Source organism: Hyaena hyaena, unplaced genomic scaffold (genome assembly GCF_003009895.1).
Source record: "Hyaena hyaena isolate Hyena2069 unplaced genomic scaffold, ASM300989v1 scaffold_10, whole genome shotgun sequence".
NCBI lineage: Eukaryota > Metazoa > Chordata > Mammalia > Carnivora > Hyaenidae > Hyaena > Hyaena hyaena.
The window spans coordinates 1,749,638-1,772,262 of record NW_024080642.1 but is presented as its reverse complement, the minus strand read 5'-3'; the positions used below and the strand labels follow the sequence as shown (position 1 = coordinate 1,772,262).

Here is a 22,625-nt window from a genome sequence, read left to right as displayed (position 1 = left end):
TGACTACTACTTGTCATTTCACGTATTGGAAATAGCCACACATATGTATTATCTGGTACCTACTGTAGGCCCTGGCGTGATGGGGTGAAGTAAAATATGAGATACTGTTAGTTCATTCCAACAAATCAGGGAGATGGGGGTTCTGGCCTCTGCCATTCAATTTTTTGCCGTGTAAACCTGAAAGTTCCTTTGTGTCTTTGGGGAGGACGGATGCTCTCCCAGCTCCAACGTTTTCCTGCTGCGATGAGCCTGGAACTGGAATAAGAGGAGAGGAGGAAGCAAGCAAGCCCAACCAGGGCGCAGGCGCACTACCTCAAGAAAAGAGACGAGAATTTTGGTCCGGATGCCTGTTGGGTAATGTGCTTTCAGCCAGCAGAGGGCGGTAAGGAGCCAGTGGCACAGTTCTGCGATGCAATAGCAGCTGGAAAAGTCTAAGGGTCGCTGAACTTTGCGCGTTAGAATCCTCCCGGGGAGGTTTTTAACACCTGCGCCGGGCTCCCCCCTAGACGATGAGATCAGACTCTCTGGGAATGGAGCCCCAACGCTGGTATTTTGAAAGAGCTCCCCAGCAATGTGCACCGGGTATTTAATTCCTTTCTACTTGGAGGCTGGACGACATCCAGTGGGCGCACTCTCACAAGTTCTTGAATCGAACCCTCTCTTCTCGCAAGAGTTGTCGGGGTTGCGTTTTAATGGGCCGGGGGTGGGGGGTGGGGCAGGCATCAAGCTAAAGGGTCTCTAGGACGTCAGAGGCTCCTAGCGCTTGGGAGGAGCTCATCTCCACACGCAAGTGGCTGTGACTCCGGCCAGCTTGGCCCTAGGGCGCGGCGCGCTGTGCGGGGGAGGGTCGACGTCCGCTTTCAGCAGGATCGAAGTCAGGAAAAAATGGGTGGACCAAGGCGGGGAGTGGAAGGCCGCGAGGGAGGGGCGGAAGGAGCCGGCGACGCCGGGGGGGTGGGGGGGGCGGTGCCCGACGAGGCTCTGACTTCCGCGCCCCGGCGTCTGGGGGCGGCCTGGTCACCATGGCGGGCCTGGACCCCGGCCTGACCGTCCCCGTGTGGCTGGCCGAGGACGACCTGGGCTGCATCATCTGTCAAGGGCTGCTCTCCTGGCCCGCCACGCTGCCCTGCGGCCACAACTTCTGCCGCGACTGCCTGAGGGGCGTGTGGGCCGCCGGCAGCCCCGGCCGCCCGCGCTCCTGCCCCACCTGCCGCGAGCGGGCCGCGCAGCCACCGCAGCTGCGGAAGAACACGCTGCTGCAGGAGCTGGCGGACAAGTACAGCCGGGCGCTGCGCGAGCTGAGGGGGGCCTCCGGCGCCGCTCCCGCCGGGGAAGCCGCCGCCCGCCCCGCGCCCGCGCCCGCGCCCGCGCGCCCGCGCCGCGCGGCCCCGCTGCCGGTAGGGAGGCGGGCCCGCGCGGCCCTCGGCTGCGCGCGCCTGCCCGCGGCCCCCGCCCTTCCCCCCGCGCTCACCCTGCCTCGGCTCTGCGCGCTCTCGCTCTGCGCGCTCCGGCTCCCGGGGGCGTTCGCACCGGCGCACGCAAGCCGGCGAAACCCGCCGCGCGACAGCCCGGCCGCGCGGCCGCTCTAGCTCCTCCCCGGCACGTTGCCACCTCTGTCCAGCCTTTCCGCAGTCTGTCTCTTTGAACACTTTTATCCTGGGGGAAGACGTAGCCCAAGATCAGTCACCTTAACCATTTGTTAAAGTGTGCAGTTCAGTGGCGTTAGTTATAGCCACAGTGATGTACAGCTCTCAGCAGTTTCTGTTTCCAGAATGCCGGCACCGCAAACAAACTGCACCCCTTCAGCAGGAGCTTCGCGTCCCAGCTCCCCGCAGCTCCTGGTAACCGCTGGTCTGTTTTCTGTGCCTGGGATTCGCCTACGCTGGATACGGCATATGCGTGCAACCTTGTATTTGTCCCTGTGTGTCGGGCTCCTTCCACTTGCCATATGTTTTCAGGGTTCGTTCGTGTGGTAGCGCACACCTGAATCTTACTCCTTTTTGTGGCTGAATAATATCCCCTTGCGTGTGTGTACCACGTGTTGTTCATCCACTTGTACACGGATGGCCGTTTGGATTGTTTCCTAGCTTCTGATCATTGGGAGTCGTGATGCAGCGAACAGTGGTGTGTCCAGCCCTTATTCTCCGTTCTTTTGGGTAAATACTTAGGAGCGGACTTGCTGGGTTGTATGGGAATTCCGTGTTTCACTTACTGAGGAACACAGCCAAACCGTTTTCCACAGCAGCGACATTTTACATTCCGTCAGCAAAGTAGGAGGTTCTGATTTTTCCACATCCTTGCCAACACGTGTTAGTTTTCATTTTCTTTGTATTCCCCTCCCCCTCCTATCACTTTGTTTTTAGCATGCCTTTCCCATTAGGCATGAAGTCCTTTCTCTCCATGGTTTTGATCTGGATTTCCCGAATGATTAATGATGTTGACTGATCATCTTTTCGTGTCCTTATTGCTCATTTAAGTATCTTCATTGGAGAAATGTTTATTCAGGTCCTTTGGTGTTTTTTGTTTGTTTGTTTTTTGTTTTTTAGTTGGCTTGTCTTTGGGGTGCCTGGGTGGCTCAGTCGGTTAAGCATTCTACTTGGTTAAAGCTCACATCCTGATCTCACAGTTGGTGAGTTCAAGTCTGGAGTCTGGCTCTGCGGTAATGGTGTGTAGCCTGCTTTGGATTATTTCTCTCTCTCTCTCTCTGCTCCCTCCCCTGCTCACACACACACTCTCTCCCAAAATAAATAAATAAACTTTAAAATATTGGGTTGTCTTTTTCTTGTTGAGTGTTAGCAATTCTCTATAAATTCTGGATATTAAGCCCTTAGCAGGTGTATGACTTGCAAATATCTCCCCCCATTCTGTGGGTTGTCTTTTTACTTTCTGGCTAATGTCCCTTGATGCACAAAAGTTTTAAGTTTTGCCAATGTCTGATTTATCTATTTCTTTTTTTATTGTTCTTGCTTCTGGTGTCGTATCTAAATCCATCGCCAAATTCTGAGTTCATGAAGATTTATCCTCATATATGTTCCTAGAATTTTATGGTGATAAGTCTAATATTGAGGTTGCTGACTCGTGTTGAATTAGTGTTTCTATACAGCATGAGGTAGGGGTCCAACTTTATTCTGTTGCATGTGAAAATCTAGTTGTTCGAGTACCATTTGTTGAAGAATATTTTTTCTCCATTGAGTGAACCTGGCACCCTCATAAAAAAAAAAAAATCATATAGATTTTTGGCCAGAGATTAATGGGTTAATTTCTGCACTCCTACTTCTGGTCCATTGTTTTTTGTTTTTTTTGGGGAGGGGAGGGGGTCTTATCCATATGTCAGTACCGCATTGTTTTCATTAATACAGCTTTGTAGTAAATTTTGAAATCAGGAAGTGTAAGTCTGACTCTTCTTTTTCCAGATTGTTTTGGCTCTTCAGGTTCCCTGAAATTCCGTATGAATTTGAAGATTGATGTTACCATTCTGCAAACAAGGCTGTTGGAATTTTGAGAGGGATTGTGTTGTCTCTGCAGGTCACTTTGAGTATGACGTCTTTAACAATAATAAGCCTTCTTCCAGAAACATGGAATGTCTTTCCATTTATTTAGGTCTTAACTTTCTTTTTAGTGATGCTCTTGTAGTTTTCAAAAATACAAGTCCTTTCATCTCCTTGGTTAAATATATTCCTAGGTATTTTAGTCCTTTTAGGTGCTGTTATACATGGAATTGGGTTCTTAATTTCCTTTTTGGATTGTTCACTGCAGCTGCTTGAAACACATCTTTTTGTGTGCTATTCTTGTGTCTTTCAGCACAAGCCACCGAGCCCACCCAGGCACCCCGAGGATGCCTTTTACTTCTTGTCTAATTACTTGGGCTAAAGTTTCCAGTACAAAGTGTGGTAGCAGAGGTGAAATCAGGCGTGCTTGTTTTGTTCCTGCTCTTAGAGGCAAAGTTTTCAGTCTTTCAGCATTGAGTATGATGTTAGTTGTAGATTTTTCATAAATTCCCTTTAGTATGTTGAGGAATTTCCTTTCTTTTTTTTTTTAAATTTTTAAATGTTTCATTTTTATATATTTTTAAATGTTTTATTTATTTCTGAGAGAGAGCCAGCATGAGCAGGGGAGGGTCCGAGAGAGAGGGAGATATAGAATCTGAAACAGGCTCCAGGCTCTGAGCTAGCTGTCAGCACAGAGCCTGATGCGGGGCTCGAACCCACGAACTATGAGATCATTACCTGAGCCAAAGTCGGACGCTAAACCAACTGAGCCACCCAGGCGCCCCAAGGAATTTCCTTTCTATTCCTGGTTTTCTGAGTGTTTTTATCATGAAAGGGTGTTGGGTTTTGTCAAATGCCTTGTCTGCATCAAATGAAAAGATTATGTGTTTTTTTCCCCTTCATTCCACTAATGTGTATCACATTGGTTGTTTTTTCTTAAGGTGTACCACTTTGCATTCCTGTGATAAATTCTACTTGACCATGGTGTATTATCCTTTTACCATCCCACTGGATTTAGTTTGCTAGCATTTATTAAGGATTTCAACATCAAGATTTATACGAGATATTGACCTGTAATTTTCTTGCGATGTGTTTATCTAGCTGTGGCATCTGGGTAACGTTGGTTTCACTGAGGAGTTAGGACATGTTCCATCCTCTTCGATGTTTTGAAACACTTTGAGGAGGACTCCTGTTAATTCTTCTTTAAGCATTTGGTAGAATTCATCAGTGAATCCATCTAGTCCTGGACTTTTCTTTGTTGGAATTTTGATTACTGATTCAGTCTCTTTGTTATACCTCTGTTGAGATTTTCTATTTCTTTTTTAGAAATTTCTTTTTTTAATGTTTGTTTATTTTTGAGAGAAAGAGAGAGAACGTGCGCACGCACAAGCAGGGGAGGGGCAAAGAGAGACAGAGACAGGAATCCAAAGCAGGCCACAGGCTCGGAGATGTCAGCACAGAGCCCGACGCGGGGCTCAAACTCAGGAGCTGTGAGATCATGACCTGAGCTGAAGTCCGGCGCTCAACCGACTGAACCACCTAGGCACCCCTAGATTTTCTGTTTCTTTTTAAGTCAGTTTAGATAATTTGTGTTTCTAGGAATTTATCCATTTCATGTAAGTTATCTAATTTGTTGGCATAAAAAGTTTATAATATTCTCTAAAATTTTATTCTATAAGGTCAGTCTCCTTTAATGTCTCCACTTTACTTTTTTTCTGATTTTAGTTATTTATGTTTTCTCTCTCTTTTTCTTTATCAGTCTAGCTAAAGATTCATCTGTTTATTGATTTTTTTCAAAGAACCAACTTTTGTTTCATTGATACTCTCTATTGTTTTTACATGCTCCATTTTATTTATCTCCTGTAATCTATTATTTCCTTCCTTCTGTTAGCTTTGGGTTTGGTTTGCCCTTTCCCCACCTAGTTCCTCATGGTATAAATGTTAAGTGATTGATTTGAGATCTTTCTTCTTCTTTTTTTTTTAACTTATTTTTTTAAATATTTTATTTAAAGCCTTTTTTAAATGTTTTATTTATTTCTGAGAGAGAGAGAGAGAGACAGCGTGAGCAGGGGAGGGTCAGAGAGAGAGGGAGACACAGAATCTGAAACAGACTCCAGTCTCTGAGCTGGCTGTCAGCACAGAGGCTGATGCAGGGCTCGAACCCACGAACCCACGAATCATGACCTGAGCTGAAGTTGGACGCTTAACCGACTGAGCCACCCAGGCGCCCCTCTTTCTTCTTTTTTTAAATGCAAACGCAGGCACTTATATTTATAAATTTCCCTCTGAGTCTTTTCCGGAGTTCTGACATAATTAGTTCTGACAGTGTCTGTTCTATGATGTTTCTGTATAGGGTGACACAAGATATATTCATATTTATATGTTTATGTTTATTTACTTTGAGAGAGAGAAAGCACACGAGTCAGGAGGGGCAGAGAGAAAGGGAGAGAGAATCCCAAGCAAGCTCTGTGATGTTAGTACAGAGCCCGATGCGGGGCTCCATCTCATGACCTGAGCTGAAGTAAAGAACTGGACGCTTAACTGACTGAGCCACCCAGGCGCCCCAGAGGGACGTCAGGCTTATTGGAGATGCAGAAGGTTCTGGGTTAATTTCAGAATTTGAGGTTCCAGCATGATTTAGAAAAGAAAAGTGTCAGAACAAAGTTATAAAAACTGGTTTATTGAGAGCTGGATGATGAATGCCTTGTATTTCTGTGACGTGACCTAGGACCCCGTGGGGGAGTCATGGGGTGTTCACCATTTGAAGTCTGGGCCCATCCTGCCTCTGAGGAGGGTCACCAGGCCTTGAAGTTGTTGCCAGAATGTTGGCTGCAGAACTTACTTCCCCTCCCAGCCAGGCAGCTGAGCAGATGAAGGTGTTTAAGTGGGGTTGTTTAGCGCTCTAATCTGAATATTGCCTTAAATGTGCAGGACGTCAGGGGCACCTGGGTGGCTCAGTTGGTTAAGCATCCGACTTCAGCTCAAATCATGATATCACGGTCGTGGGTTCAAGCCTCGCATTGGGTTCTGCGCTGGCGGCTGGGAGCCTGAAGCCTGCTTCGGATTCTATGTCTCCCTCTTTCTCTGCCTCTTCCCTACTTGTACTCCGTCTCTCTCTCTCTCTCTCTCAAAAATAAATAAACATTAAAAATTTTAAAAAATGTGCAGGATGTCCGTAAGCAAACAAAAGGTGCTCGCATCTGCGCAGCACTTGAAAGTCTCCAAGATCCCTGTGCGGTAAATGGTTAGGTTGAGTCTCTGCAGTGTTGAAGAGAAGAAGCAAGAAGGGTCATTTTTACTTTGAAAGGAATGGTAAGGACACAGGATGATTCTGGTGACACTGGACCTTAAACCTCTCTCATTTGATTCCTTCCACTGCCCCTGTCACCTTGCTGACTGCACCCACTCTGCCAAATCTCCAGGCTCTCACCATTTCCTCTCTGGCCTCCTCTGCAGAATGACCCCCGAGCCCCTGCAAGCTTCAGTCTCCCCCCCCACCCCCGCCATGGATGGGCTCTGATACCCTGTTATGGCCGCCAAACAATCAGTAGGCAGGCACAAGGTCTGGGAAGTCTACCTCCTTGTCCCCTGGACGTTTTTGTCACTTACTTGCCTGCTTCCTTTGTCCAGTGTCTACAGCCTCCCGGTCTGGAGCTGGCTTCCTGGGTCCAGCTTTGTGTTCTTCTTTGTTCTTTTAAAGGCGGCGGCACAGAAGAGCATCGCAGAAGTTGGGCAGGAGCTGGAAGGGTTGGTGGAACGGCTTGTGGACATTGTCGGGAGCCTTCAGAGTCGGACACACCTCCCAGAATCCGGAGCAGACGATGAAGGGAGCCCCCCAGGCTTGGTAGGTGCAGCCGGGAGGGGAAAGGGTATGCTGGGTGGGGCTGGGGACCGTGCCCAACTGGAGCAACCATCGGGAACGTGTTTGGAAGTTGAAGGATGCAGTACATCTTCATATGTTATTATTTTCTTATGGTCAGACGTGTTTGAGCGGAAGTGTGGAATGCTTGAAGTGAGGCAGGGGAGCGTCAGGTGGGCTATGCCCCATCCTCAGCCCTGTACGTAACCAGCTCTGAGGTCCCCCGTGACCTCTGTGCAAGTCCTGCAGACGGTCTAGTCCTCACCTGCATTGACCTTTCAGCAGCCTTTGGCCACACCTTCATTCCTGAAGCTTCCTTTTCCCTTAGCTTCTAGGACAGGAGTCTTCTGACCTTCGCCTGTTTCTCTCTGGCTGGCTTCCTCTCCGTCTGTCTTGCAGGCTCACTCTCTTTCTCTCCTCAGCAACGGAGTGCCCAAACTCCCTCAAGGCTGACTTGTACATCCCTTTCTCTTCCCTGCTGCGTGGTCTTCCCCACACCATGGCTTTAATTACCACCCTGTGTACACCATAGCTCCAGCCTGGATCTTTCTTTGAGCTCTGGTCTGGTGTCTTCCTTCTTCCCTTTTCCTCTTGGTGTCTCAAAGGTCATCACACTTAAAGTGTCCCAGACTGGGGGCGCCTGGGTGGCTCAGTCGGTTAAGCATCTGCCTTCAGCTCAGGTCATGATCTCACAGTTCATGGGTTTGAGTCCCACATTGGGCTCTCTGTTGTCAGCATGGAGCTTGCTTCAGATCCTCCGTCCCCCTCTCCTTCTGCCTCTTCCCCCTTCGAAAATAAATTAATAAACGTATGAGAAATGTCCCAAACTGTTTCCATCTCAGCGACTGGGCCTGTCATAGTCTCCTAAGGGCACAAGCCAGAAACCCGGGAATCCTGTCACCCGTCTCCTCACCAACCTAAACATCCCTGGGATCTATTTGCTACTGTCGAACTTTCTGGAGACATCTCTGACCCAAGCCTCTGAACGTTTCTTGCCTGGATTGCTGCAATAATTAATTCGTCCACTCCATTCCCACTGGTCTGCTCTCCTTAGGGTCCTCTCAAACACAAGTCTGATTTACAACATCTCCACTGCCATCTGCTTGTGGGGGATTAAGACCCAAATCCCGGCAGTCCTCACAGAACCAACAGGGCCCCGCAGGACTCCTGCCCTGCCTGCCTCTCCTGTCTCCTTCCATCTGGCTCCCCTCTCCCTCCTCACCCTGGGCTCTTCAAGCTGCAGCCACGCTGGCCCCCATCAGTGCCTCCAGGGTGTCATGCCTCTTCCTACCACCAGGGTGCACTCCACGGACCGTTCTTCTTTTCACCCTGTCACCTAGGTAATGCCTGCTCCTCCTGCAGACCCCCAGCTAGATCATCACTTCCCAGGAGAAACCTTCACTGATTTCCTCGAACAAGTCCCCCTGTTAGAGGCTCTTACGACTTCCTTTGTAACAGTTGTCACAAGTTGGAACTCGATGATGATTGGTGCCATCATTTATTCATGTTTGTTCTCCCTCTTCCCCTGCCCCAGACTCTAAGCTTCATTAGGGTAGAGACCTTGGTGGCTTTTGTTCTTTTGTTCACTCTTGTCTGGCACATAGTTAGGTGTTCAACAAATGCTCATTGAAGGAGTGAATACACGGGTCTTCAGGGACACAAGGTGTTGGGGGGAGAAAAGCCTGAGAGTCTGACTTTCCCCCTTGGCATTGCCACCCATGTGTATTCTGACCTTGGGCAAGTCATTTCTTCTTTCTGAATCTCATTTTATCTGTAAAATAGGAACACTGACACGTGGCCTGCTGCCTCGCTGGTTTGATATGAGGACTAAAAGAGCTCTGGTATAAAAAAGTGCTTAAGTAGGGGCACCTGGGTGGCCCAGTTGGTTAAACATCTGACTTCGGCTCAGGTCATGATCTTGTGGTTCGTGGGTTCGTGGGTTCGAGCCCCGCATTGGCTCTGTGTTGACAGCTCGGAGCCTTGAACCTGCTTCAGATTCTGTGTCTCCCTCTCTCTCTGCCCCTCCCCTGCTAGTGCTCTGTCTCTCTCTCTCAAAAATAAATAGACATTAAAAAAAAAAAAGAGTTAAGTGATGGGAAAATGCAGGTTGATAAAGTTCACCGTGGCACTTTAGTTCACCTCCATGAGCTGTAACTTCTTTTGTAAAATGGGGATAGCAAACCCACCCTGGAAGGTTGTTTCACATATTGGAAGTAAGCTGTGGAAAGCACTCAGTCCGTTGGGCCTGCTACTTTATGAGTGGTAAGAAGAATGGGAAATAGGATATGCAAAGTTGGGAAGGAAAGTCCGGGACCAAAGGTGGGAATGTGGGAGCAGATGAGAGGCTGTGTCAGGGAACAACCGGACCTGAGGTTACAGAAAATCAGGGAGCGTGTGTTGGAAGCCCGAGAGAGCCGGGAGGGCCTGGGTGCCGCCAACGTGGCTATGCTGGCTCTTGAGAAGAGAGATGATAGAATGGTTGCCTCCCGGGAAAGGTTATTCTGGCCTCTGTAGCTTATCTTGGTGACTATCTGTATTATTCATTTTGTAAAGCCCCTATAGGGTGGGCTTACAAAGTTTAATACCTTTTTTTTTGGTATTAGCTAAGAAATCCATGTTTATTGTAGAAAATACTAGAAAATACATAAACAGTTTAAAGAAAGCAAATGAGGGGCACCTGGGTGGCTCAACTGGTTAAGTGTCCGACTTTGGCTAAGGTCGTGACCTCGTCTGTGAGTTCGAACCCTGCATTGGGCTCTGTGCTGACAGCTCGGAGCCTGGGGCCTGCTTCAGATTCTATTTCTCCCTGTCTGTCTGCCCCTCCCCTGCTCGCACTCTGTCTCTCTCTCTGAAAAATCAACAAACCTTAAAAAATTGTTTTAAAAAAAGTCATGGAAAGAGCCTAAGTGTCCATCAACAGATGAATGGATCAAGAAGATGTGGTTTATCTATACCATGGAATACTACATGGCAATGAGAAACAATGAAATCTGGCCATGTGTAGCAACATGGATGGACCTTGAGGGTGTTATGCTGAGCGAAATAAGTCAGGCAGAGAAGGACAAATACCATATGTTTGCACGTATAGGAGGATTAGGAGGAACTTGACGGAGGAACAAGGGGGAGAAGAAGGGGGGAAATGGTGGGGGAAAGGGAGAGAGGCAAACCATGAGAGACTCTTGAATGCTGACAAAAACAGGACTGATGGATGTGGGAGGGAGGAGGGATGGGCATGGAGGAGGGCACTTGCGGGGATGAGCACTGAGTGTTATGTGGAAACTAATTTGACCATAAACTATTTGTAAAAAAAAAAAAAAAAAAAAATTGTTTTAAAAAAAGAAAGCAAATGAACACCACCGCATACCCCCACCACCCAGAAATAACCACTCTTTAATATTTTTGCTGCCCATTGTATTCTTCCAGATTCCTGTCAAGGCATATCGTCTGAGGGCCTAATTATGTTTTTAAAAATTTGTGAGGGGGCAAGGAGAAAATCAGAGGTGGCAGAATTAGAATATACTATTTGACGCATACCTTAAGAGACTTGAATTAATGAATTTATTTTGGGTGATTCATCTCTAGTCTTTTTCCAGTGGGGTGGACCTTTCTTTGGCTTCTTCAGAGCCTGTGACTCCCCACACACCTGAGCGAAAAATGAGAGACATTCTGCATGACTTAGAAGAAATCCGGGAAAAATTACGGGCAAACTTGATGTGGAAAGACACCCTTGAAGAACCAGTGCAGGGTAAGGTGATTTTGTTTGGTGGAGGATTAAATATGGAAGTTGGGGGAAATGACAGAGTGTTCCCTGGCTTTGTTTTTGGGGGATAGGATCCCAGAGCCCAGCTGTGTTATTCCTGTGGGGCTGTAAATGAGGAAAGAGTGGGCTGAGGTGTTTTTGTGGCTGGATATGTTTTTTGGATATGACTGGTGGTATGATGTAACACAGGCCTTTAAAAAATAGAAACTCATTTTCTGAGACCTGTACATCCAGAACCCAGACCTGATTTTGCTAGCTTACTGCTCATCTGGGTTATCCACCTGAGGAGATTCAGAAATAGGCTGTTTTTAGGGAACCTGGGTGGGTTAGTCGGTTGAGCAACCGACTCTTGGTTTTAGCTCAGGGTATGGTGTCACGGTTTCGTGAGTTCGAGCCCCGCATCGGGCTCCGAGCTGGCAGCGCAGAGCCGGCTTGGGATTCTCTGTCTCCCTCTCTCTCTCTGCCCCTCCGCCACTTGTGCGGTTTCTGTCTCTCTCAAAATAAAGAAATAAACTTAAAAAAAAAAAAAAAGAAATAGGCTGCTTTTTTTTTTCCTTTTTTAATTTTTATTTATTACTAGGAGAGAGAGAGAGAGACAGCATGAGCAGGGGAGGGTCAGAGAGAGAGAGGGAGTCACAGACTGAAACAGGCTTCAGGCTCTGAGCTGGCAGTCAGCACAGAGCCCGACGTGGGGCTCGAACCCAGAAACTGTGAGATCATGACCTGAGCCAGAGTCGGGCACTCAACCGAGCCACCCAGGCGCCCCTGAAATAGGCTGCTTTTTATGTTTAACTATGAAATGTGTTTGATAATAAAGCATGTTAACATTTAAATTTTGTAAACAGTCCTTGTTAAGTTCTATTAACATATCATCTCCGGCCAGTTGTGCTAATAATAAACAGGAAAAACACAGAAAAACACAGAAAGGAACCTTTCTGTTCTGACTTTGTACGTTCTCTGTTGTAACCCTAGTCATGACTAACCGTGAACAGTTCACACCTGCCCCTTAGACATTAGCTCTGGCCTCCCTCTCTTCTGCCCCCTGGTCTGGCCATGGTCAGCTTTATGTGCTTTAGGGACATATCTCTTATAACTGTTTTATATTCAAATGATCTTGCTCTGCTTAAAAATTATTTAAAAAATTTTGTTAATGTTTATTTATTTTTGAGAGAGAGACAGAGCATGAGTAGGGGAGGGAGGGAGAGGGAGACATGAACCAATCAGAGCACACTTTATTAGTTGTTCCATAAATGATCTGAAAAATAAGTACCCCCGTGCCTCCTGTGTACCCCTAAGTTTAGATCGGACTCCTTAGTGATCTTATTTACGTACATAAATTTAAAATCAGTATTTTAGGAGCACCTGGCTGGCTCAGTCGGGGGAGCGTGTGACTCAGTCTCAGGGTTGTGAGTTCCAGCCCCATGTTGGGTGTAGAGATTACTTAAAAATAACATCTAAAAATAAATAAATAATTGAAATGTTTAAATTTTGGCGCTGAATTTAAAATGTTAAATTTAGCAGTCAAAACAATATAAAAGCACACAGGGAAGGTCTCTTTTCCACTCTTGCCCAATTTGCCTATTGCCCTGTTTCAGTTAGCTGCTTGTGTTAGTTTCTTGAGTGCCCATTCAGAATTTACTCATACAAAATAACATTTTATTAATTAATTAATTTTTAAAACAAGTTGGGTTTTTTTTAATGTTTTATTTATTTCTGGGAGAGAGAAGGAGAGCATGAGCACAAGAGGGTCAGAGAGAAAGGGAGATACAGAATCCAAAGCAGGCTCTAGGCTCTGAGCTGGCTGTCAGCACAGAGCCTGACGTGGGGCTCGAACCCACGAACCGTGAGATCATGACCTGAGCCGAAGTCGGACGCTTAACAGATTGAGCCACCCAGGTGCCCCACAAAGTAACATTTTAAAGCACTGATGGATGGCATGGCATTCGATGGGGAGGGTCATGGATATTCTGGGTGTCAGGGTGCTGTGATCCCCTGAAACTGTATCGGCTAATTTATTTGATACATATGCATCTAACCCTTCTATGTTCCTGGTACCATGCTTGGTGCTTAGAACATAAAGATGAACAAGGTCTCTACCAGTGTTAGAAATAAGTCCACTGAGGGGCCCTCACAGTAAAGTGAGGCTTTGATCAACGTTCTTGCAAGAGCAGGTGTCTGATGGACAGGCACACTCAAGGCAGTTACAGCAGACAGTTTATCTCCTAGCATGCAAGTCCCTCCCCTGGTTCCTCACTGGCTGAGCACTACTGCAGAGGTTTCAGCCTTACCTGGATGTCACCTATGCCCATGTAAGGCAAAAAGTAGTCTGATTGGAACAAAGGTATATTCCCTGAGGTGATGCAGAGACTTTCAGTCCCTCCTTCCTTTGTTCTTTGGTGCATGCTCATTCAAAGCCCTTGAAAATAAGCCTATGAAATGGAGAGGGGTGGGGGAAGAAGATCCAGAAAGTGAAGTATCTAAGGGCTTGAGGCTCCGTTATGGGGGGGACATATATATTTCCAGTTTGTTGTAAACCTACTGTTAACTAGACAACACAGCTTTTATTTGGTATTTCTGAAAATGAATCATCTCCCTTACTTCTCACACCAGCAAGGAGCTTAGATCTTACCAGGGAAACAGGCAGTACAAGAAGTGCATAGTGAGAACATGGGGCTGAACGTAATGATGTGGGAAACACGGGGCGCCCGGGTGGCCCAGTCTATTAAGCCTCCAACTTTAGCTCAGGTCATGATCTCACGGCTTGTGAGTTCAAGCCCCATGTCAGGCTCTGTGCTGTCAGCTCACAGCCTGGAGCCTGCTTCAGATCCTGATCCTGTGTCTCCCTCTGCCCGCCACCCCCCCATCCCTTCCCTGCTTTCACTCACAAACACACTCTCTCTCTCTCTCCTCAAAACTAAATAAACTTAAAGAGAAACAGAGGTAACTTACAGCCCACTGACAAGTCCTTGAAACAAGCAGAGTGATCTTCCCCTGGAAGCCCAGCCACCTCTCTGGTGACACTTTGCTAGGGGCAAAAGACAGTCTTATCTTAATATTACCCCACCCCCCAGGAGCCTGTAAGTCCACTTTAACACATGGAACATTTAACATTCCTTTGGAAACTTTTTTTTACCTCTGCGTCCCCGGATATATGTTAGCAATCATCCTCCAAGCATAAGGAGCATGATGCACATGTGAAGGGTCTCCTGACTGAGGGTTTGCTAGACAAACAAATGACCCTTTCCTAACAACAGCTGGCCCCCTCCAGGTTCTGGAAACCTTGCTTCCAAGACTCCTTACAGACTTACGCTATCCCTAACCGCTTCCCACCCTGAGGGCATAGGGTCGGCCACCCCTCGCAACCCAAATACAGCTCTTTCCACCCACGGGTCCTGTCCCCAGCTTTAATAAAACCACTGTTTTGCGGGGCGCCTGGGTGGCTTAGTCGGTTAAGCGTCCGACTTTCGCTTAGGTCATGATCTCGCGGTTCGTGGGTTCGAGCCCTGCGTCGGGCTCTGTGCTGACTGCCAGCTCAGAGCCTGGAGCCTGTTTCAGTCTGTGACTCCCTCTCTCTCTGACCCTCCCCTGCTCACGCTGTCTCTCTCTCTCTCTCTCTCTCTCCTAGACATAAATAAAAATATTAAAAACAAAACAAAACAAAACACTGTTTTGCACCAACAATGTCTCAAGAATTTTTTCTTGACCGTTCGCTCTGAACCCCACCATCTCCATATCAATCCTTGAGCTGGATGTCCCATCTGATCCAAGTGTGACACTACACAAAAGCTGTGTACCCTGATCGCGATGTTTGATGCCTTCTATTTGCCTTTTTTTTTTTTTCTTTTTGATGAGACTTTTCCCCCTTCCCAATGTTTTGATTCCTTAGTGGAACTCCAGGAAGCTCCATCTTCCTCTTCACACCCACTGCCTGACTGCAGCCACCGTGCCCCCACGAGGGCCTCCCGGTTTGCTCATTGTAAGTATGTCATCCGCTTAAAACCTGGGTGTGGCCTGGGGCGCCTGGTTGGGCTCAGTCGGTGGAGCATCGGACTGTGACCTGATTTTGGCTCAGGTCACAATTTCAGGGTTGTGGGATTGAGCCCTGAGTTCTGTGTTGGGCTCTGTGCCCAGCGTGGAGCCTGCTTAGGATTCTCTTTCTCTCCGTCCCTCTCCCCTACTCGAGCTCCCTCCCTCTCTCTCAAAAGAGAATTAAGCAAGACAAAACAAAACTTGGGTTTGGCCTGCCAGTCCACCTCCCTGCTGCTGAGCCTGTCCTGGGCTCACAGGGGAGCTGTTACAAAGACAAAAGGGATGGAAGACTCCCAAATTCCAGGCTAAAATGGGGAAATAAAAATGAACATGGAAAGGATTGTTACTAGAACTACAATAGAAGACTGCAAGTTGACGTACCAATTTTAATGCCAGCGTAAGTAAAACTTCATCACTCTCAAGGATAGAAAGCTGGGGGCGCCCGGGTGGCTCAGTGGGTTAAGCATCCGACTTTGGCTCAGGTCATGATCTCGCCATTCCCAGGTTCGAGCCTTGCATCGGGCTCTGTGCTGACAGCTCAGAGCCTGGAGCCTGCTGCGGATTCTGTGTCTCCCTCTCTCTCTCTCTCTGCCCCTCCCCCACTCACACACACACACACACACACACACACACACACACACACTCTCTCTCTCTCTCTCTCTCTCTCAAAACTAAACTAAAAAAAAAAAAAGATACAAAGCTGTATTTTGCTCTTAGAGGGAGAGCTGGTCATCTCCCTGTTCATTTCCTCAGGGGCCATCAGTCCGACCTTTGACCTTCGGAGCCACTCCTGTAGTCTGGAGGTGTCTGAGGACCGCCGGGTGGTGACTGTATCTCGCTGCCCGCAGACCCATCTCTGGAGTCATGAGAGGTTTGTGACCTGCCAGGTCTTATGTTCCCAGGCCTTTTCTTCAGGGCAGCAGTACTGGGAAGTGGACACTGAGCACTGCAGCCACTGGGCAGTTGGGGTGGCTTCCTGGGGAATGAGGCGCAACCAGACCCTGGGAAGGACCGGAGACTCCTGGTGTGTAGAGTGGAAGGGGACTCGCCAGCTCTCTGCCTGGCACATGGTCAAGGAAACCGTCCTCGGCTCTGACAGACCGAAGGTGGTGGGCATCTGGCTGGACCTGGAGGGGGGCACACTTGCCTTCTATTCGGTGGCTAATGAGGAGTCGCTTCTGTATGAGTGCCCCGTCTCTTCCTCCTCTCCTCTGCACCCTGCCTTCTGGCTCTATGGCTTAACTCCTGGAAACTCTCTGACTATAAGGCCAGCGCAGGTGTAAAGGGCCCCTGGGTCTTGGCACATGGTGGTTTCCCGGCTTCTCCCTCGGCCTTCAAGCAGGTGGCTGCTTCACAAGGATCCCACTTCTGGAGTTAGTGGGTGAGCAGGAAAGGGCTCACTGCAGGCTTGGGATGATCAAGCTGCATGTTCTCAAGAGAGCAGGGGCTATCGACTGGCTCCCAGGAGGTCACCCCTAAGTCCTGGGGAAATCCTGCCTGATCAGAGTGTCTGTTTACCTGAGGGCCTCGGGCCAGGAGCTATCACCTTGACCTGGGCAGGAGGGGTGGGGGAGGGGCTGGAGACTAAGGCCTGCCTGGGTGCCTGACCCCTAGTAAAAGCCCTGGGCACCAAGGTGCCCTGGTTGGCAGTGCTCCTTGTACATTGCCACACATTGTCGCTAGAACTCACCTTGTCCTGTGACTCCATGTGATGAGGACAGTGGGTGTCCCTTGGCTCCTGCCCCGTGTGCTGTGCCTTTTGCTACTGCTGATTTTAATCTGTATCCTGTCACTGTAATAAACTGTAACCAAGACTACAATCACTTTGTTGAGTTCTCTGGGCGCTTCTAGTGAGTCTCTGAGCCTGAGAGTGGTTTGAGGGCACCCCCAAACTCGGGGCAGGTTATTCGCAGCCATGACCGTGAATGCAGTAGTTTCAAACAACACATGGGTTCTGTGGGCCGGGGGTCAGGGCACCGTTGAGACGAGGCCTCTGCTTGGGGGGTCTCACAAGCTGCAGTCAAGGTATGACCTGGCGCCGTGGTGTTATCTGGGGCTCAACTGGGGAAGGAACTCCTTCCAGACTCAAATGGTTGGTGGTAGCATTCGGTTCTTCGCAGGTTGTCGGACTGAGGGCCTCATTTCTCGCTGGCTGTTGGCTGGGGGCCACCCTCAGTTCCTTACCTCATGGGCCTCTGCAGCGTAGCCCCTCACCTCCTCAAAGCCAACAAGGAAGAGAAGGTCTCCTAGCCAGGTGGACTTTAACTCCTGTGTGATATAATCACGTACACTTCATCACATACATCCTATTGCCTTGACTTACTCTGCTGGTTAAAAACGAGTTGTCCACACTCGAGGGGACAGGATTAAGCAAGGGCGGGACTACCAGGGGACACCTGAGAGTCTGGCCAGCACAGCGTGTCATTTCCTGCTAGATTCCCCCTATTTTTAAAAACCGTTTTATTATATAACACAACGGATAGAGAAAACTCCATAAAAGGGCTGCCTGGTGGCTCGGTCAGCCAAGTGTCCTACTCTTGATTTCGGCTCAGGTCACGATCTCGCGGGTTCGTGAGTTCAAGCCCTGTGTTGGGCTCTGCACCGACAGTGTTTGGGATTCATTCTCTCTCTCTCTCTTTCTGCCCTTCATTCTCTCTCAAAATAAATAAAGAAAACTAACGGAAAATAAAACCCCATAAAACACATGTGGAATATAATGAATTATTATAAAGTGAACACCCTTGTTAAGTACGCTTTAGGTCAAGAAATAAAACCTTCATACCCACCCCAGAAGCTCCTTCATGTACCTTGTCCCGATCACACAACTCTTCCTCTACCTGAAAGGAATCTGACTTTTACAATAATCACTTCCTTAAATTTCTTTAGAGGCTTAGCACCCAAATAATCATTCCTGGTCACAAGACGCTTGCCCATTTAAAAAACAAACAAACAAAACCCAGATGTGTCTTTTTCTTAATAGCTTTGTTGAGCGATAATTTACATACTATAAAATTCATCTATTTAAAGTGTACAAATCGAGGTGTCTGGCTGGCTCAGTTGGAAGAGCGTGCAACTCTTGATCTCGGGGTTGTGAGTTCAAGCCCCACGTTGGGTGTAGAGATTACTTAAATAATTAAATCTTTTAAAAAATAAAAAATCAAGTGTACAAATCAACGCTTACTAAGGAGTTGTGAAACCCTCATTGTATTGTAAGATGAGAACATTTTCATGACCCCCAGAAAGGACCCTCTTACCCATTAGCCGTTGATGCATCTGTCTTGTAGATCTCTGAATCTATGCATCTCCCTCTCCCTTTCCCTTCCTCGCATTTCATCCGTAGGAGCCCAAGTTGGATCGGCACCCATTTTGAAGATGTGGAAATTCAATTCTGCTGGATGCGGTTGAGCAGATAAGCCTCGCTGCACAAACCAGCCAGGCAATCCTTGGCGGTGCATTTAAGCTCTTTGCCCTTCTTTCCCCTGTTAGATGGAAATAATTATTATTTGCCCTTCTTTATCTTCCTCAAAGGGTTGCTGAAAGAATTAACGTAGCAGATGAGGAAACTAGAAAAATGCCAGGGCAATGATAACCACAGCAGCAATGACAGAATCATGGTGGCCTCTAACGCACCTCGGCCTCACACATCTTGAAACTCACATTTGATTTACATACAGATCCTCGAGAACAGGGCCAAGCAAAATTCTTCCACATGGTCTACTAATTTGCATTCTCACTTCACGACCACCCAGTATGATGTTCACAAACTGGGATGCGAGGCCCAGACAGGGTTAGTGGTTTGTCCAGGGCCAGTCACTGGGCAGAGCAGGGGCCAGGTCATTTCACCCCCCTCCTCAGTCAGGTCTCTAACCTTAACACCCTCAGATGACTGGGATGCGAGGCCCAGACAGGGTTAGTGGTTTGTCCAGGGCCAGTCACTGGGCAGAGCAGGGGCCAGGTCATTTCGCCCCCGTCCTCAGTCAGGTCTCTAACCTTAACACCCTCTGATGAGGTCCTGTGCTGAGCCAGGACCTGGCCTTCCATTCTGATGGGACATAGCTAGCCCTAGAGCTGCGAGGTGCTCTTTTTTTCTGGTTGGTGGCGGTGGCAATCCTCGGTTATTATAGTGACCTTGGGTTGCCTAAGGAAGGGACAGGGCCTCTCTCTCCATGCCAGTTAACCATTAAAGGGCTCTCTGTTCTCAGTTTTTGCATCATGGACCTTTTGTCTTCTCACCCAGAGTCACTTTGATGTTTGCCCTTTAAAAGTTCCAAGATTAGGGGCGCCTGGGTGGCTTAGTCGGTTAAGCGCCCCACTTTCGCTTGGGTCATGATCTCGTAGTTCGTGGGTTTGAGCCCCGCATCGGGCTCTGTGCTGACTGCCAGCTCAGAGTCTGGAGCCTGTTTCACTGTGACTCCCTCTCTCTCTGACCCTCCCCTGCTCACGCTGTCTCTCTCTCTCTCTCTCCTAGAAATAAATAAAAAACATTTAAAAATTTTTTTAAAAATAAAAAATAAATGAATAAATAAAAGTTCCAAGATTGTAGGGCACCTGTATGGGTTAGTGTGTTAAGTGTCTGACTCTTGATCTCAGCTCAGGTCATGATCTCATGGTTCGTGAGGTCGAGCCCGGCATCGGGCTCTGTTCTCACAGTGGGGAGCCTGCTTTGGATCCTCTGTCTTCCTCTCTCTCTGTCCCCCTCCTGCGTCAAAAATAAATAAACATTAAAAAAATTTTAAGTACCAGATTGGGAAGTCAGAGGCCAGGGTTTTTAGGTTCTTGAGGTCCTTTGGTTAAATACCATCCTACCTAGTGGTTTGGATAATGGGGCCTCTAGGAGCATGGAGTTTATTGCTTGGCCACATGATTTCCCCAAACTGGAGCTGAAGCATAAGAATCAAAAAGGTAGAGAATGGGGCGCCTGGGTGGCTCAATACTGGTTGAGCATCTGACTTTTGACTTTGGCTCAGGTTGTGAGCTTATAGTTCGTGAATTTGAGCCCCAGAGTTGGGGTCTGCACTGACAGCATGGAGCCTTCTTGGGATTCTCTCTCTCTCTCTGCCCCTCCCCCAGGCACACCCACACCCCCCCGCAAAACAAACATTAAAAAAAAACCCTAATCGGGGGCACCTGGGTGGCTCATTTGGTTAAGCATCCGACTTTGGCTCAGGTCAGATCTCACAGTTCGTGGGATCGAGCCCTGCATCAGGCTCTGTGCTGACGGCTCAGAGCCTGGAGCCTGTTTCGGATTCTGTGTCTCCCTCTCTCTCTGCCCCTCCTCCACTCATGCTCTGTCTCTCTCTCTGTCTCAAAAATAAATAAACTATTAAAAAACAAACAAACCCTAATTGTTACGTGATTGTCCTTCCAGATGAGTGCAATCTTATTTAATTATATTTAGGATTATGCCGAGATTTGTTTCAATTTGGGATTTACCATCCTAACCAGCCATAGGCTTTCTTAGGACAGGGTGTCCCAAGCCTCAGCCTTTCATGTCCCACGATTCTTGTTACCCTTGCACTATCTCCTGCACCATTTTTCACTTAATATATTTTCCTAAACCAGCTCACTGACCCCTCTCAGGTACATTCATTTCAAAAGGGAATGTTATACTTGACCTGAGCCAAAAGACCAAGAAGCGATTCTAAAGCAAACTTTAAAAAACTATGTAAACGGCAATCAGAGTCTGGTGTCTTACATAAAGGGGTAGCCCTAAATATATGTTTCAAGGAAAACAAAACAATGTAACTAGCTTGGTTCTGTCCTCCAGGGCTCTGAACCTGAGACTTGCTCGGAGCTTACTTGCATGCTCTCTGTCTTGCAAGAGGAGATCATCATGTGTTACAGACTCACCGAGGCTTTCATCTTGGCTTAATTAGGATAGAAGCATAATAGAAAAGGGAGAAACTTTCTGGCCACAGGGGTCACTGTTTCTAATGTCCCTGCACCATTTATAGTGACCTCTCATTCCACTGATTTGGGAAATCTCCTTCTGAGAGATTGGGCTGATGCAGTCTGGAAGCCTCTGTCTTCCTTCCTCGCTCCGTGGAATCTGTTTCACCTTTATTTTTCAAAGTAAAGATGCCCTGGGGAGAAAGCCTTATGCCTTCAGTCTGGACACAATATCTTGGAGTTACCATAGGATCTTTTCTTCACCCCCTTCTGCACAATCAGTCACCAAGTTGTGACACTGGATTCTGCCTTCTCAAATCGCCCCAGCTCTGGCCCCTCCTCTTCTTCTGCATGTCTCAGGTTCAGACTCTAATCGCTTCTCTCCTGGATTATTTTAATTCTATCCCCTCTGTCTCTAGTCAGAACCCTCTTCCCATCTGTTCTCATTCTGCTAATGTGAGCTTCCCTGAAAACACAAGTCAGATGTTGCTCCTCCACTTAAAACGCCCCCAGTGTGGGACATCTGGTGGCTCAGTTGGTTAAGTGTCCAATTTCAGCTCTGGTCATGATCTCACAGTTCGTGGGTTCAAGCCCTGCTTCAGGCTCTGTGCTGACAGCTCAGAGCCCAAAGCCTGCTTCAGATTCTGAGTCTGCCTCTCCCTTGCTCACACTCTTGTCTCTAAAAAAAAAAAAAAAAAAAAAAAAAAAAAGAATAAACATAAAAAAATTTTAAATAAATAAACTGAAGAAAAAGCAGACCCACCAGTTCTAAGAGTGATCAGGAAGGCCACCCAGGCCAAAACCATGGTCAGTTTCCTAGGAGCTCTCTTGGGATATTTGCATCTTTGCTGGGTGAAGGCATGGAGTTGCTTGGGAGGTCATTCGTTAACCCAGCCCTGTAGGAAGAGCAGACGACGGGAGGAATGGGACACGGTCACACAAAGTCTCGTTGGTTTTGGCCACGGGAGGTAAAGATCTAGATTATGAGATGACATCTTTTATTGTGGAAGGCTTTTGAAAGGTTTGGGTACCTACAGACTGATTTGGAGGGTTCTGGTGAGAAGAAAGACAGGTGTCTAAAGACAAACTACCTGGCCCACCACTTGCCTCCATAATAAATCAGTGTTGTTCACTACTGTGCCCCTAGCACCTAGCTCAGAGCCTCACACTTGGTGGAAGCAATAACTACTTGTTAAATGACTAAATAAACATGATATCCTACATTAGTGCCTCCATTAAAGCATATGGCTATTCTTCTAAATATTTCTATTAATTTTATTTAAAAGATCTAATTGTTAAATTAACTTTGACATCGAACAAAAGATGATGGTACTAAAAATTAATTCATTATCCTGAATACATTTTCCCTTCTTTGTACTCTCAGCTAATATCTATGTGCATCCATTAGTTTTAATTACCCGGTGGACACAGGTGCATGCTTGCAAAAATTCAAAACTACAAAAGTATAGAGGGTAAAAGGTGCATAAATGAATAGATCATACTTTGTTTTTATATAGTGGTAATTATATATGTGGTTTTAGATTCCCATTTTTCCACTTAACTTTGTAAATACTTTTCCATGTCTTTAGCAGTCATTAGT

General features: G+C 47.5%; 1 protein-coding gene across 1 annotated transcript; it reads left to right on the top strand.

Moving 5' to 3' along the window:
* Positions 1-1,002: 1,002 nt before the first annotated feature.
* RNF135 (ring finger protein 135) lies at positions 1,003-16,956 on the top strand. The gene is made up of 5 exons (XM_039251798.1): positions 1,003-1,397; positions 7,189-7,332; positions 10,930-11,092; positions 14,994-15,083; positions 15,890-16,956. Exons 1-5 carry the CDS (start codon positions 1,023-1,025, stop codon positions 16,417-16,419), a joined length of 1,302 nt encoding a protein of 433 aa, XP_039107729.1. The 5' UTR covers positions 1,003-1,022; the 3' UTR covers positions 16,420-16,956.
* Positions 16,957-22,625: the final 5,669 nt, after the last annotated feature.

What these genes read in the sequence shown, in the direction of transcription:
- RNF135 (XM_039251798.1), top strand. Translation starts at nt 1,023, where the DNA reads ATGGCGGGCCTGGACCCCGGCCTGACCGTCCCCGTGTGGCTGGCCGAG. An exon ending in GCCGCGCGGCCCCGCTGCCG is followed by an intron (nt 1,398 to 7,188) that starts GTAGGGAGGCGG and finishes GTTCTTTTAAAG; the next exon opens with GCGGCGGCACAGAAGAGCAT. An exon ending in CCTTGAAGAACCAGTGCAGG is followed by an intron (nt 11,093 to 14,993) that starts GTAAGGTGATTT and finishes TTGATTCCTTAG; the next exon opens with TGGAACTCCAGGAAGCTCCA.